Genomic DNA, 17,526 nt, shown 5'->3' on the forward strand with positions numbered 1-17,526 from the left:
CATTGAAACAACTTTGCGCGTTCCCGTCTTCGCTGAGCGACTGTCAAACACCCACCGGGTGGAACTGCTCCGGTAAGAGACGTGAACGCTGTGCTTGCTTTACGCGCCGTGCGCTTTTGGCGCGTCTTAGTTCTTACCATCCTTTCTGTTGTTCAATTCAATTGGTCAATGAAGTAATCATCTTATTTCAAGTCACGTGCAGTATTACAGCTTCAGTTCTGTGTCTTGGGTTTTGAACTATTTTAGAGTGACCAGCCCAGATTATTTGAGGCTGTAAACACTTATGTGGGCATGAAACCTGTCAAGGCGATCATCTGGCCTTAGACAACTACATCTGGAGGTCTGGTGCGACTTTACGCAGTATTTGCAGAATAAATGAAAAGACAGCTTTATATCTAGAGACACTTTAAAAAATGGGGGGCCCTGCTGTGCAATTATTTTGTCTCTGCAAATAGTTTCTGGGGGCGCTGGAAATCTGTTGCACAGACCCGAGTGAAATACCCGATGTGATCGCAGAGCTTAATATCAAGACAGTATAAAATATAATGAAATGAGGAAATGATATATTTGATGTTGACTTGTTCTCCCCCTCCTCTATCATTCTGTGTGTTGTGCTCTGTAGTATCGATCCGGTAACCCCACCACAGTGCAGTCGCACGTGTTGAAAGCAGAGCTTGATAGAATAAGCTGTCAGATAGACTAGGTGTCAGATAACTGGCTTGACTTTAGCCTACTACGCATTATATTATTGTAAATCTGGAACAGTGAAGAACTGTACCACAGACCAACCTCTGGTCCTCTGTTGAGATCCCCAGGAGCAAATAAAGTCACGGTTTAAATGTTTCATTGAGCTATAATAGCTCAGTTGACTCGCGCAGAATGATTGTTGCAGGCCTGGTTAACTTGAACGCAAACGGAGAGCACCAGCCTCTTCGGGTCTGTCATCTGCAAATTTCTCTCTCCATCAGTCTGTGAAACTCCACAGGGATTTGTCTAATCCTGCACCTCAGCTCTTTATTTTGTAATTCCTCAGACTGTATGCCAGGCTAGTGTGTGCGAGAGGGAAAGAGATGAAGTCTAGAGTGTGTAAGGTCTTCTGGGAGAGCCCGTCTGAGCTCCTGGGCTAATGAGGAAGTTGCGCTGCCCTATTTGGAATTTCTCAGGGTTTTCCGGCTCTCTCTGCTTTGTTCCGCCATTATTGAGATTTAATGTAGTAAAACAAGCAGAACAGCGTTGCGCGGTCAACAAAACTAGGATGAGGGCCCCGTCCTGTTTTATTCCCCTTCCTGCCATCATCGGTTGGCTCAGAGGAGCCATGACTAATGCATGCCACCCGGAAGATGTTGCAGGGCTAATTGAATGGCTCGCGCAAGAGTGTTCGCGATAAAATAATAATGCCAGGGGGCTCTCATTCGGGAAGAAAGATGGAGTCAGTACTGAATGCTAAAGTGTGAGTTGTGTACCTGGAGGTGAGCGGGAGAAATAAAGGACAGTAATTGGAGACTCTCCCAGAGTGCACGCTCATAACGCTGAGTGGTTTGCAAGAGCACCGTGTTTAAATATGCATGACGGCAGATGTTTCTGCGCTTCATTCAGAACCTTGTTATTTCCTGTGTCGTACCAAAGCTGAACATTCGAGCTGGGTGCAGCGGTCACACATCTGAACAACATACAAGCTTAGAAACCCAAACAGGCACAGCGGGCTCCAAACACATAGAAACCCCGGATCCTTTTTAAACATAATGTATTTGTCTTTTTAAAATGTTAAACAAAGGCACATTAGGATAACATGAGGATGATACGAGTAAATATGTGACAGTGCCTATGTTGAAGATGCTCTGAACATCAGATTGGGCAGGCTGATATTGATATTTGAGATAACTCACTAAATTATGTCAAGTGGTGATGGCAAACTTTGTCAAATCAATCAGAACTAGATTGATCAGAATTATAAAAAATATTTACAAATTAAAAGTGATATGAAAAACATGTGAATTACATACTTCTTTGTTTACATGTTAGTCTCACTGCTATATCTGCACACCATAAAAACTTTGACTGTGCATAACATTTTAAAGTATAAAGATATTTAATAATCTCAGTTAACGTGTTGGATCTGTGGTTTGAACAGTCTGTGCCTTCACTGAAGCATGAGAGAATGTTGCGTTCATTTTTCAATTAAATTTCCCTGCTGAAAAAAAACAAAAGAAACCCAACAGAAACCTTTACAGAAATGGTTTCCAATAAAATACCATCATGGGCTTTTTACATAATAAAATTACAAAATGTTTTCATTAGTCCAGTAGGATTTAACATCCAACCAATAGAATCCATCACATACCAGAAGAACCATAACAGTTTCCATTAAAACCAGTACATATCTCTTTAAACCATCAAAACAATTATAAAGATGTATTCTATTGATTTTTTCAACAGGTTTATCAGGGAAATTGTGATGCTGTCATATGTAAAATGAAGTAGAAAGGAAAAGCAAAATAGAAGCTTTTAGTATTGAAAATATACTTTCAGTACTTTACAATTGACTCCAAAACCAGCTACCAAACTCTCCACCAGACTGTATACTAACCCTGCTGAAAAAACCCAATAGAAACCATTACAGAAATTCCAATGGTTTCCATCAAAATACCATTTTATGATCCTTTTTTCCATTAAAACCATTACAAAATTCATTTTTGTTGTGTATTTTGGGCATTATTCCAATAGGAGTTAACATCCCACCAATAGAATCCATCACATACCAGAATATTATCGTTTCCATTAAAACCAACACATTTCCCATGATAACCATTAAAACCATTAGATTTCAATTGTGTTTTGGCCATGGGTCCTTTTGTTTTTCTCAGTAGGGAAGTAGAAGCTTTAAATGAAAACCTTTTCTCAAAGTCTTAGTTTTAGCATAAGTCTGTCTGATGATGACGTGTCTTCAAACCTTGACCCTCAAGTTCTTTTATGAATTTTAGTACGATTATTTAAGGCATTTGGACACTACTTGGCGATTATGCGGTGAAGCCCAAGGCTGTGGGAGATTCAGAGTTTAGCGATATTTTAGAGATATTTGGAGCCAGTTGCACGAAAACAAACATCAAAATGAATATTTGAATAATGATCCCTCCGCACAACAAGCATGATAACAAACAGCTCCTTCCAGATGGATAGTAGGATGTTGACGCATGACAGAACTAGAATGCTTGAATTTTGAACTGTGCCAGTATAAACTTTGCATGATAAAAATAATTGTGAATTGCCTCCGTAATGATTCATTTAATGGACGTGTTGATCCGTACATCTTTAAAACGCAGTAAACTCTTCTTGTGCAACTTTTTGCAATAATTGGCTTTTGCTTACATCAATTGATATAAAAAATATATGAACCACTGTAATTCTTGAAAGATTTTGTGAATATTTTTTTTTTCTATATCGTTTCTGTGACTGCATGGCATTATCATTCATCTGTTGAATGGACTTAATCTGTTTAAGATGGTTAAATGTGTTCAAACGAGTTGACAGTACTCTCTTACGGTAGTTAAAAACCATCATTTGACGTATATTTGTAGCTTTGCAGGCAGGGATTCTGTACGGGTCAGCTGATGTGACCGATAGCGTCTGGATTTGTTTCATATTTAAATCAGATTTTCTAAAGCAGTAAAGCGTGTAAGTGAAAGCACATGAATTACATGGAGAAAATAAACCTCCGTGTCTAAAGCCTTTCGCATCTCTGAGGTCAATGTCTAATTTCACGCGTTTTTAAAACTTGTTTTGCATTGAAATGTGTGGCATGTGCGTGGCCTTTCTAATATGTTAAATCGGTAAATGCAAAAGAATTCTCGGCATTCCGGGAAAGCGTCCTTGAAATGTTTTGGTTATTAATGTGCGTGTCTTTTTCAGCGCATGCTCTCCACCGTCCCACCTCGAATCTCCCGATAAAATCTCTAGAGAATGTTATTTGTCTGGCTGCACGAGACAGACAGAAGCACTGTTTCCTCCATCAGTACTTATGGGCAGTTGTCGCACGCGGCCATATGGCGCTGAAACTGAGCTCGTGTCCCGAGGGCTTTGGGTTGGTCCTCCACAGGTGTGCCAGAAGGTGCGAGGTTCAGCGTTTATTAACCTTTCAAGAGTACATCCAGAAACGCGCAGACACTTCTACGACCTTCATTTAATGGAGGTTCTGTTCCTGTTTGTCTATTTCTGAAAATGGAAGCCGACGAGCTGGATGGTACTGTAGATTAATGATGAGTGTATAAATACTACACTAATGGCCAGGCTATTCTTACTGGACCATCTGTTATAAGAGACGGGGCAGTGCTCGCTTACATTTGTTGGCCCACAGGAAAATCTTTAGTGACCGGGTCTGGGATGTGTGAGACGGACCAGAATTCCCTGCTCGACGATTTCACTGCAAGGGAAAATGTTAAAGGGACAGTTCAGCCCAAATTAATTCCGTCATCGTTTATTCCCACTCATGTGGTTGTCAACCTGTGGAACACAAAGGGAGATATTTTGAGAAATGTTTGGGTGTCCAAACAAATGGAAGTCAATGAGGTTCATTGCCAAATGTTCGGATATTCTGCTTAAATAACTTCTCAGTGTGTTCCACTAAAGAAACGAAATGTTTTTTTTATGTTTGTAGAAAACTCATTAATGTGTCTTTGTTTCCCAAATCCTGAAACCATTAGACATTATGCAGTGTAATATTAAGTTGTTGTGCAGTAATAATTGCACACATTAATGTGAGCTTTAGGTGATACGGCTGCAGATGTTGGTGAGTTTTACACCCCATGGGTACTCATTTATTTGCATATTCATTGATTCGGTTAGCAGATGTTGTAGTTCAAAGAATTTTTTTTGCGAGTTCATTAACACAACACACACGAGCGCAGATTCCCTGTGATGTGTTTGTCAGCAAATCTACTGATGTCTTTCAGTCACCTCTGGTAAACTTTCAGCTCGGTTTTCTGTCACCGTGCATTCATCTTTTCCAAGAATTTCCTTTTCAAATCTTTTGACCTGAAGATGTTTGTTCGAATGTCTGTGGACCAAAATATAATTTTACAAACATATTACTTTGTTTCATTGGACAGAACTTTTTTTAAATGTATTAATAAATGGATGACTTGGACTGAATAATGAAGAAAAAGTAGCCAATAACTCCAGAATAGATGTGACATTTCTTTAAAAGCGTCGTCTTATTAGACACATTGATAAATGACAGAATAACGTTTCTGAAAATACTACACAAAGATTGACGCCAATTAATATAAATTTGATCAAATATATGTAACATAGTTAAACTTACGTTAGTGTTTATTAACTATTATTCTTAATGTGGAAAAAGTCATTTGTGAACCCAGACCCGGTGTGCCTGTAGTCAATTGTTGGATCACTATTTCATCAACTTGACCATCATAATCCATTCCTCGTCAGTGGTCAATGTACGTGCATGTGAATGATTTGTTTAGAAAGAAAGAGTTATTTATGAGCAGAGTTGAACGTGCCGCTTGTTCTTTTGTGAGTTTCATACGGTGTGTGTCTGCTGCCTCGGCTTCATTATCATTCCACACAGATTTGCTTATCCTGAGAGTTTGGCTGCTTGTCTTGTTTCAACAGCGCTGTGTGCCACCTCTCTCTCTCTCTCTCTCTCTCTCCCTCTCTCTCTCTCTCTCTCTCTCTCTCACTCTCCCTCTCTCTCTCTTTCTCATTCCCGTGTTGATGAGCAGTTTACCAGCATGCATCTCTCTTTCTGAACAGCTGCATTTGTACAGACCCTCCTCACACACATGTGCACATACACTCATTTGTCTTCACTAAGTAGTCTGCACCATCGCTGAAGATGATGTGCCACCGCACAGTCAGACGCAACCGTTTCTGCAATATTTAAATTTTATTCATGTCCCGTCTCAGCGAGAGAAGTCATATCATCCATCTGCACTCTTGCTCTCTCTTTCTCTCCCTCTCTGTGTATGGTTGTTTCTGTCAGACCTCTTCACATTGAGTCTGCCACAGGTCAGTTTGTGTGTCATAAATTGATTGATAAATCTTTAAAATAAGTTTATTTTTGATCGAATCAATAAAGGCACACGAGACCATGGATTATTATCATGTGTTTACGTTGATGTGTGTTTTACGGTAGCTTTAAAACTTGATTTTAGGATTTGTTTCTAACCTTCATTTGGATTCATAATGGTTAGTTTCAGTTCTTGAATGTGACTGCAGGAAAAGTGTTTGAAGTGTGCAGATACAGGACATGTACAGTATGAAACACTCTTGTGTTTCTTACTACAGGAATCACCTCAGTTATTGTTGAAAGAAAGCGAATTTCCTGAGCTATTGATTTCTTTCAGTCTCACGGCTGGCCAGAACACAGCTTTGATAAACGGCCATAACTCACTTTTCTCGAAGTGATATCATTCATCTTTGACAGAGTTTTTTCAGATGTCGTTTATTATTCCTCAAGAGCTAACAGCAAAATCAGACCAATAATTCTGCCCAGCCTGTCTGACACAGTGTTCCTTCCTTGTTTCCTAATTTACTTTGCCTATTCTGTTAGGATACCAGAATAAAAAACAAGTTTAAAGGTCCGGTGTATGAAAATTAGCGGCATCTAGTGGTGAGGTCGCAAAATGCAACCAACGGCTCACTCCGTCCCTCCTTTTCGAAGCACTACGTCTAAGTACTAAGATGTCTTTACGTTTTTGCTTCTTTGCTGAAGGAGATAATGTATTTATGAAACACTATTTAAGAAACAACATGGTGAATTCCATGTAAGCGGACCCCGGGTGTATAGAAATAGCTCATTCTAAGATAATAAAATAATTGATTACGCTTCATTATGAAAGGTATTTATACACCTCTGAAAACATATATGTATATCATTTCTTTCAATAGATCCTCCAAAAAATCACATACTGGACCTTTAAATTTGAATATCAAGATTTTGTGAATTTAAATTAAGTTACTTCAGCAAGAACTGCACATATATTCTTAAAATAAGAAATACAAAACTAGATACACTGATTTCCATCAATCCTTTTTTATACTGCCTATCCCTCCCGGGGACGTAGGTAGTGCTATCCCAGCATATCTCAGACCGAAGACAAGACGACAGTCCATCACACTCTTACAGTGATTTATTGAAGTAAATCAGTTGTTTGGCACTCGTTAAATGCAAAATGTAAATATGCCTTTTAAAAGTACATTAAACTATGTTATGAAATAATGTCATGGAAGTGTAGTTTTTGAAAACAGTACTTTTCTGTTAGTTAATACATTTTGACTGTTATCACTAATATATATATATATACAGTAAATATGCTTCAGTATGTGACACAGTGTGTCAAGAGTCAATGGAACACACTAGAACCCATTATAAGTTTACATTTTGTCCACATTGGATGTGGCGTGACGCGCCGTGTCTGATGACACAGTGTAAGGCTGTTAATACATTTTATTGTACCTGTTTGAAGCATTATTACATTTCTCAGACTATTTTTATAGGGGCTCATGTATTGTATGCTGTTTGATTGTCTTGCAGTCAGTGTTGGGCAAGTTACTCTGAAAAAGTAATTAATAACTAGTTGCTAATTACATACTCAATATTGTAATTAGATTACTTTACAAATTACTCTGTCCAAAAAGTATTTAATTATTTATTATTAATTACTTTCTATATCCTACATCAACTTTGATTAGTTAAGTAATCGAAGGATAGACAATTAAAGGCTCTTGCAATTCATTCAAATAAATAAAATAGAACTACATAAAGTAGTAGATATGGTTGGTTGGTTGGTTGGTTGGTTTATTTCTTATATAGCACATTTCTGCTGCCACAAGGGCTGCCCAAAGTGCTGTACATTACATCCACTGTTCAAAACAGACAAAAAATAAAGAATAAAAATAAAAATGCACCTACACATACAGAAATTCATTAAAACACTACAGATAGTACAACTCTCTTAAGCCTGCTAAGAAAGCAACAATACTTTGCCGGAGCCAACTGTATCAGGATCAGACGACAAGCTAAGCAAATGTTTAGTCAAGGCTGATTTGAAGTGAGAGAGAGTAGGAACAGCCCTTATTGCTAACGGAAGGTTATTCCATAAGCGAGGTCCTGCTATTGAGAAGGCCCGGTCCCCCTTCCTCTTTAATCTGGACGGAGGAACCTGCAGCAGTAGTTTATCGGCCGATCTAAAGTTTCTTCTCGGTTTATAGAGGGTGATCAAATCTGACAGATATACTGGAACAAATCCATTAAGAGTTTTAAAAATCAGGACTAACACCTTAAAATCAATCCTATGGATCACCGGTAACCAATGCAATTCAGTTCAAATAGGGGTTATTCTGTCACTCCTCTCTCTCTGGTCAATAATCTGGCAGAGTGAGGCAGACCTAAGTACAAAGAATTGCAATAGTCCAGCCTGGTTGACACAAAAGCATGGATGATCTTCTCTAAATCACTGGAATATAGTAGAATATATACTAAAGCATGGATTTTAAAGTTAGACTTTGAATGTTTATGTCAATTCCACTATTTGACACACATATATTACACACAATATTTAGTTTAATTACATCATATGTAACTGTAATTAAATGACAGTATAATCCCTTACTTTACTTTTTCAAAAGTAATTAAATACATTAGCAAATTATTTACAAGTTACACCCAACACAGCTTGCAGTAAAGAATCATTTACATTTAATAAAGATAAATTACTTGGAAACACACTTTAAATATTTTTTATAGAAAGGACTCGATCAATACACTTCAGTGGGCTCCTTTTTAAAAAGGACAACCGCACAAACAGGGAAACACATAATCTCACACAGCATCAGTACGACCTCGTGTTGTATCACTGGATGCTCTTTTACTCACGGATGCTTGAGCTTATGAAATATTCATCCTGGATGTGTGTGTTTATAGAAACATAAGAAATAATAAAACACATCTTTCTCGTAAACATGCTTTACAGTAACAAAAGTTATTTGTGTTTTGCTTTATGTATGTGTGTGTATCCTTGAAACCCATAGCATTCAACAACAGTGTAAATACTTGACTGTACTCTCACTTAGCTTGCGTGTCTATATGAACTCTCTCCGTTGTTGTCGACCAGCACAAAACCTCAGTCCATTAAGAGACATCCATCCCACTCTCTTAACAGAGGTCTGTAAGCATCAAACCCTGGGCTCTTATGACCCCAAACCAGGGACACAATCTACTGAATCAAAGCCGCTTTTCTATTGCTGTCATAACACGCTTCAGCTTTTACACACTCCATCCAGAGCTGAGAACCATAAGTCCCTTTGTCCCGAGAAAAGAATTCTCTGAGGCAGTTTCACACCGATAATGTGTTTACTCGATTATAATGCAACTCATTTTCAAACTCGTTCCTCATTTGACCGCTGGTGAACTTTGATGAAAAGATTGTTGGCGATGTGGAACCAATAGCGATAGATAGTGAAGCGTATTTTTACATTTTAGAAGTCCGAATGGATCATACGGTCCTAATCTTAAACCTTTGATGAGCCCTTGTGTCCTGACCCGACTGTTTCTGCTTTAATTGAATGTTTCTGTGCATGAAACGAGTTGTGCTAAAATGAAAATGCATTCATGGGAGTCATTGTCATAGCTCGTGTTGCTCTGCTCAGTGTTTTATTTAAGTCTCTGGTGTTTCTCCTAAATTGCTTGATGGAAAAAATAAAAACAGAAACAATTGTGGAGGTCAAATAATATGGGTCAATTTGATGTGAAATGTTTGAGTTCATGTCGAGATCTTCGATAATATTGACGTTGATTGACATCTCTTCTCAAACGTCTGAGACATTTGTAAACTTTCTGACTCTTTCTCAGGAGAAATATCTGAGACACAGATGAGACGTTTCATTTGCTTCCCATTTAATCTCATTTATGTCTATGAGAAATATTTAAGAAATCTCTTTTATGATTTTATTCTGACAGGCTGATGTATACTATTGTATAGGGTTTGTTTTGTATTCTTATAAAGATTTTCTGGTAACACTTAACATTAAGGTGCCCTTTATAAAGCATTTATAATGTGTTCATTAATGATTAATAAGTCGTTTACAAATGCATTATAAATCAGTTATAACCGCATGATTATAAAAGGGATTTTATGTACAACAAAATATATTTATTCATTATTTATTTGACTCGAATTCAAATTCATTATTATCTTGGTGTTGTTTGCAAAATAGGCTTGGGTGATATGTTTGTTTTTCTTATTATTCTATATTTCATATCTTCTGTGATTTCTTCACAGGGTTTGAAGAGCAAGACACGGATCTTTTTCTCTGCGACACAAACACGTGCAAGTTCGACGGAGAGTGTCTGCGAATCGGGGACACGGTGACTTGCATCTGCGATTTTAAGGTAGGAATGGATGCACCTCAAAAATGTTCTTCTTTATTTATTATTCACTTCTGAGTTGAATGTGTGACATGCGTTGGGTACATTAGCGCATGCTAAGACTGAACAAACTGTTGCAAGCACACACAAACACAAGTGTGTTGTGTGGTGAGGTCAGAGTTCTGCACTCCGCTCAGACATGGTGCATCTGTGCCTCATTGCCGTCCGAGCTGCATCACTCAGGTAAATAGCATTATCTGTCTGCTCGCGCCGCGCGCGGGGGGGATTTGTCTTTGATGCATCTGCTCGATCGCCCTGACTCGCTCTGCACAATGCTGCCTTGTGCACTTAAGAAGGGTCACGCTGCTTTCATTTCTGCCCTTAATACAATTGAGCGCCGCTAACGTTAGTCTGGGGCCATGTGAGTGCTTCTGCTGTGCTGCCGGGGGGAGGGGGGTATCGGTTAAGTATGAGATGCGGGGCGAGTACGGGGATGCCCTGTTCCTGCGGTCTGATGATGCTGATACTCAAAGCTCTGCCCTGTAGACGGGCAGTATTCCCAGATTGGGAGCCGAATGGGAAGAGCGCGTGTGTGTGATGTAGAGAAAGATGAATGGATGTGATTGGTGCAAGTTCACTTACTGAGACGCTATTGATCCAACTCTCATACTCAGACTGACCGCCTTCCATTTTTGTCCCTCTCTCTCTCTCCTCAGTTTTATTGCAGACAGACATTGTGAACTGTTTCTGAGCAGGTCACATGGCCACCGGAGGCCACATTAAAAGGTGAAGTCTGTTCTGGGCCAGACGTAACACATGGGTCATGGGATTGTGGTGAACTATAGTGGAGTATTTGAAAACAGGCCGTATTTAAGGGTATTTACACACTGGGGCAGATTTACTAAACAGGGAAAAATAACGCGATCGCACAATTTCAAAAAAGGAAATTAACTAACCGGACACAGTAAAAAACACAGTCGCAATATCGTTTTCCCATAATGACCGGAATGTTGAGCGCAAACCTTGGTAAATGGCATTTCTTGATCCATTTAAATACTCTCCTCCGTTAAACTCCGATGCAATTGCGAAAACAGCTGCGTTTTCAACGATAGTTTTCTCTGCGTGTCTTTAGTAAATAGTGACAGTAGTTTTTTATGCCAAATAAGGGCATTTGTGCTGCCGCAAACTGTTAGTATTCTGGCCCTTAATGTGCCTTTAAGACGCACTTGAGATGGATAGCCGTGTGATCACTGACACTGTAGATGCATTTAAGACCCGTCGTCATAGTTTTTGGGAAACGCCACTTCAGAGTTTCCAGGGAGACGATAGTGCGTTTGTTTTCAAAAACTTGCACTTTGAGACCCGTTTTCAAAAGTTTCCGTTTTCGTTCGCCCAAAACGGCGTTGTCATTTAAATGAACAACCAAGACGCATAAAAGTTTTTAATTTTTAGTTGAAAACTGTGTCCTGTAAAAGATCTCTTAGTTTTACACTGCACAATCCTTTAAACAGAATACAACCAACAGAGCATTTATAACCAAATCAAAAGGTAAAATTGATATCTTTAAGATTTAACAAAATAATTCAACCAGAAGTGCTTCTAAACCAGTGCTTACATCTGGTGAAGTGGTCTTTGTTATATCCCCTAAAGGCTGAAGTATGGTTACCTTTTTACATGTACGCGAGGGACAGCGTACAGTGCGCGTGATGCAAATTTCCTCATCAGAACAGTATGCACGTACTGTAGGAGCACTATCGGAATTTCGTTACCTCACGTACGAAGTACCCGCAGGTCGTGCATTCCATTTCTTGCAGTAATGAGTTTCACCACCAGGTGGCAACCGTGTCCTGGGAGCATCGATTCAAGGTAGTAGAAGAAAGCCTGACCCCTTTAGGTCCCGTGAGGTATTGCAATATGTCCTGTGTGTACGCGTATGAGTCGAACGCAGTATACTTTGAAAGGCTGTGTGTTCGGCTGTACGCACATTGTCGCGTACACGTAAAAAAAGAGAGTATGCCACAGGCTTCACCCACCACTAACATTTTTAAATTTTCAAATGAGCATTATATACTATGGTAAAAAATCATTCTCCATCATGGGAGGCAGAGGCAGAGGTCATGACCCTGATAATAAAGCTGAGTGCTGTTATAGTGCAGGATACAGCATCCATTAGGATCTGGAATACTAACACAGTATACAGAACCTCCACACACACTACTACATGCTTACTGACATATGCACAGCCCCTTACCCTCCATTCTTCTTTACGTTAAACAAGAGCTCTTATTATTTTGATCAGATGCAATAGCCACAGACGTACAGTCAGATACAGTGTGTGATTTGGTTGGTGTGTGTGTTTGTGTGTGTGGTGTAAGGATTTGTATACTCTGTAGGTATTTGGACATTGGCGTTTTTAACACACATTTTTAATAAATTAGAGATTCATACAGCAGTATTTTAACAGCAAAGATTAAATTTTTTATTTAGTAGATACAGTGACCCCTGTAGGTAGTAATAGGAACTGCACTTTTTCTGTAGCTGAACATTTAAACTTGCAACAGGTTTAATGAGAGGTCTCAATATAAAATTGGGTCTCTTTTATAAAAAATGAAGCCATTGGTTTATAAATTAAATGACTTCCGAAGCAAAATTATGTTTTTTTTATGTATATTTTAGCAGAATTTAACACAAAGGTTAGTTTTCTCTTGTTTATGACTGACATGTTAGACACACTCCCTTACATGTTTAGATTTGTGTGTGTTTATGTCAGAGACAGACCAGCATATCAGCGGATTCATCACGTCACCTTCTTGATTTCCTTCACACTTCTTTCACTTAAATCACGCCAGGGATTTTAAACTTTCAAAGCGTCGTCCTCTATCCCTCCTCTCTCTCAATTTCTCTTTGTCCTTTTCACGTTTGTTCTCTTTTCCCCTCAGGCCATTAGTCAGCAGTTCCATGTTTGGTGTTTGTGTTTCCAGCGATTTGTGTTTGTCGCGTGCATCTCGCGTGTGTATCGCAGATAGATGAATGACCGCCTGATGTAAATAACCTTTCTCTGCTCCTGTGGGTTTGATATATGAGTCTGAAACTAGTTCACCTTCTCTGATCTTGCCGCTGGGTCACCTGCTTCCTCCAGACGCCACACCACAGCTGGCAATAACAAAACCGCCATGGTCAGGTGTGACACCAGCCGCTCTTCACTCTTCCCTGCACACCTGAACCTGCGTATCGTCTTCCCGAGTGCCGGTGTAATTAAAGTTTGTCCTCATCTGATCGCGTCCATGAAACATTTACGATCACAGACATGTGACACATGTGTTTCTGTGTTTTTACAGTGCAGTGGTGACTATGCGCCGATGTGCGGTTCAAACGGAGAGAGCTATGAGAACCACTGTCTACTCCGGAAAGAAGCCTGTAAGCTCCAGACGGAGGTGCTGGTGGTGTCGGAGGGTGCCTGTCCTGTCGGTATGTCACCTTTTTCACCTGTCATTGTGCATGAACTGCAGAATGCAAGACAATGGTTTCTCTACTCAATGTTTTGTGTTTTTTTACTTTAAAATGTGTTACCACACTTACTGTACAAGAAAGCTCATTAACTGGTGAAGCAAAATTGCATCAGAGAGTGTTTTCACTTTAATTTGGTTTGTTTACATAACAAGTTGGTAAATGTTTTTTTCTTTATAATATAATTCTAGACAAGTTTTGTTATGTTTAGAATAAAAAAAGGAAGAACCGTCATATCTTATTTACAAAAATACTGATTTCTGATCAAACTAATAATATTGACAATGATTCGATTTTGCGATATTAGCTCTTTTCAAAGAATTATATGACAGAAATTAAATATTGACAAATGTATTCCAGTCTGTCAGAGGTCGATGTTTTGCTACTTTTCCTCGGTGTTACATTTTGGGAAAATGTTTCAAATGCAATAAATTTGTTGTGTAATAAAAATGTTTATATATTGGGTGACCAGTAGAAGAACCCTTCCCCTTACCAAAAGAATTGGCCAAGTGCACGACCCATTCAACAAATTGTATATCTAATCAAATGTATATACAATAAAATTCAACAAATTATTTATTTTATACAATTCATTGATGTGTCATAAGCTGCTCATGCATGCATTAGGCACATAAATTGCAAAAATGAAAGTGTTGGAACAAAATATGTATTCTATCTAAAAGTGAATGCTCACCCAGACCTGAAACACCTCGTGTAACCACACCCCCACAAATCTAAGTCAGTTGGTGGTCTGATTGACTAAGAACGCCCAAATGTATACGCAAGTAAGGTGGTGTATCTGTGAGTACAATTGAAGAGGAACCTGATGTTCCAAATATGGTAAGAGGCGTTACTTTTCCGTCACACTCTTGCAGTATTCCACCAATCACTACGCATTGGTTAACTGGCCAATCAGATCACACCTCGCTATTCAGAGCCATGACCGCTTCAGAGAGGCGGAGCAAAGAGGAGATACAAACATCCATGGTATGTGGAAAATAGAGTTTTTGAACCTCAAATTGTGTACACAAACCGTAATATTGGTTTTAGCCCTGTCATAAACAGCGTACAGTACATAACTATAACAATATTAAAGAAGAGGTATTTTTTCTAGCTGATGACAACCAACATTGACAGCCAGTCAAAATGGATTTTAATTTAGATTACTCAAGAATTGCTTAATAAACATGACATCATTTGTTGATGTGGATGCTAGTTATAGTTATCTTTATAGTTATCATTCTCGGTAAGAGCAGGCCTCAACACATACAGTATGTGCTGATTTTGAGATAAAAATAACCGTGAATGTCCATTAGCAGTGAGCAGTGGTATGTTGGTCGTTTGCAGACGTAACATTCCACAACCATTCATAAGTGATGCGGGCGACCCGTGAGCCTTTACCCGGGTTACTTTAGTCACACTGAGTGGGTGATAAAGACGATTATGAGCTAAAGTAATGATCATTGACTAACAGCTACTGTAATTACTGTAAGAAGGACGGATGCACCTGCTGTCGGCTGAAATACAGGACAGACACAGATGCTTCTCAACGGGAACGGGATGTGAAATCATCTTCACACAAACCCCTAATGAAAACGTTAGCTTTCAAAGATTGCTGTCAGTTAAGCTAATTTTGTGAACATTATAACAGACAAATAGAAATTCAAATGAGGCATTTGTGGACATGCGGTCAGAGAATAGATTATTATAGCTTCTAATGCGGATAGTATTGCTCAGACAAAATGTTCTTTAAAGACTTTATTGAGAAATATTTGATTTGAAATCTCCAGCTTTTCATTACTGACTTTGGCATCTTGACAAATCTCTGCAGTTTTTTATATTGAAACGCAGAAGTTTCAAAGTCATTTTTAGACTCGGGTCAGATCAGAAAGACTTGTGTGGGTTGTGTTCAGTTTTGGGAAGGGTCATCTCCCTGTTTCCATCCTTCTTTCATCTCCCTGTTGCTTTCTGTCCCCTTGAACTGGCCTATTTATAATACAGACACAAAGTGCAAAAGCGTACTTAAGTGATGACATGGGTAGGATGGACCCCGTGCTTTAGAGGAGACTAAACTAGGGGTCTCATTCTCAGAAGAAACGTCAGGGTGATAGGTCTTTGTTTCATTTTGTTGAGAAACATTGAGAAATAAAAAGTTCTCATTTATGATTTTTCTATCAGAAATGCCAATGGCAGCATCTCAGAATTAAAATCGAAGCTGAATTTGATATTAAAATGAGAAAAACATTTGCATTTCTGAAGGTTGTACATTTGCATACTTGGAGAGAAAGATTTAAATGCATCTTTGACTAAAATCGTAAGAAACTGAAATGACACTTCATCATTGACGCTTCTCTTCCCCCTCCTTCATCTCTTTTCTCTCATTTCAGTTTCAATTTTTCATTATCTAGTGAGTTATCTAAAGTATAGAGACACAGCGTTAGAAAGACGGTTGGCTGAAGCTCTGGGGAATCACGTTCTGCGTTGTGCGTCTCTTTATTGGCAGATGACATTGTGTCACCTCTCTCTCTCTCTCTCCCTCTCTCTCTCATACTTCTGCTCAATAGAGGTGACTTCATGTGAGGACACGAACACAAAACATTCTGGTCCAGTTACCGTGTCCTCCTTTAGTCCTCTAGATTAGCCTACTTTTGGCCATCTTTTAGGAAGATGAATTTAGTCTGGAACAAAGACAAATAGATTACAGCTTTATCAGAATGTAGGTAAATGTGTTTTTACATGGTGTGTGCGTTAGGTTTTGCCAGGATTATGTGGACCAAAAAGAATATTAATTAGTTAAAATGAATGCAAAATGACTTTTAATGGCGTGGTTAATGGATAGAAAACATAACCGGATGAGAATAAAACGATGAAAAAATACTATGTAATCACTATAGTAAAGTTCCTAGTGTTTTTGAATTTTACTATAGTAAATACTATATTTAGGATTTACTTAAGTATTTAGTTTATCATTTACCGTAGTAAAAACCGCCGAATATTACAGTACATTAATATTTACCACAGTTTATTATAAGCATGGGCCAAAATCCAGTTTCAAGTTATATCGATTCTAAATCACAAAAATGTTCTGTAATACGATTTCTGAGGTATGATCTGTGTTTACACAAAAATAAATAATTAAGTCATGTAATACAATGTTTGATCTTTAAGGCCTAACATATAGGCTTTGACAAAAAATGTTTTTTTGAAAGAGTATTATAATTTAAAGGCTTTATTTATACCTGACAAATATGTTCTATGAATGTTTGTTCTGTATTTGTGTCCAGTTGAAAAGTTGTAACAAGTTTGTTTACGCAGACATCTGAAAATAACACCTTAGTGTTGTAATTGCAAAACCGTGAAACCATGACACGTTTGCGAAAGATTATCATACCCTCAAAATTTCAAACTGCCCGGAGCCTACTATACTATAATACTGTCCAATGGGATAGGGATTCTGAGTGGTTGCTAGGTGGTTTCTTTTCGGCTCAAATGAAGGCTATCCTCAGTGATCTATTCTCCAAATATACATTTTTGTGATTTTTGTGTTAATGTCTGTCAAGCAAAAGTATTAACACTGATTTGAGGTTCAATATCATTTATGCACGCAGTACAATCGGTGCAGGATGAGATCTACG

General features: G+C 38.5%; 1 protein-coding gene across 4 annotated transcripts in view; it reads left to right on the forward strand.

Moving 5' to 3' along the window:
• tmeff2b (transmembrane protein with EGF-like and two follistatin-like domains 2b) overlaps positions 1-17,526 on the forward strand; it is a 123,901-nt gene that overhangs the window by 84,520 nt on the left and 21,855 nt on the right. For 3 of the 4 annotated variants that reach the window (XM_056750738.1, XM_056750739.1, XM_056750740.1), the window contains 2 exons: positions 10,299-10,408; positions 13,723-13,852. In XM_056750738.1, coding sequence (XP_056606716.1) covers positions 10,299-10,408; positions 13,723-13,852 — 240 coding nt within the window. Of the gene's footprint in view, positions 73-10,298; positions 10,409-13,722; positions 13,853-17,526 lie in introns of all 4 variants that reach the window. The other variant, XM_056750737.1, reaches the window with a different exon arrangement.

Source organism: Triplophysa dalaica, chromosome 6, assembly GCF_015846415.1.
Source record: "Triplophysa dalaica isolate WHDGS20190420 chromosome 6, ASM1584641v1, whole genome shotgun sequence".
NCBI classification, from domain to species: Eukaryota; Metazoa; Chordata; class Actinopteri; order Cypriniformes; family Nemacheilidae; genus Triplophysa; species Triplophysa dalaica.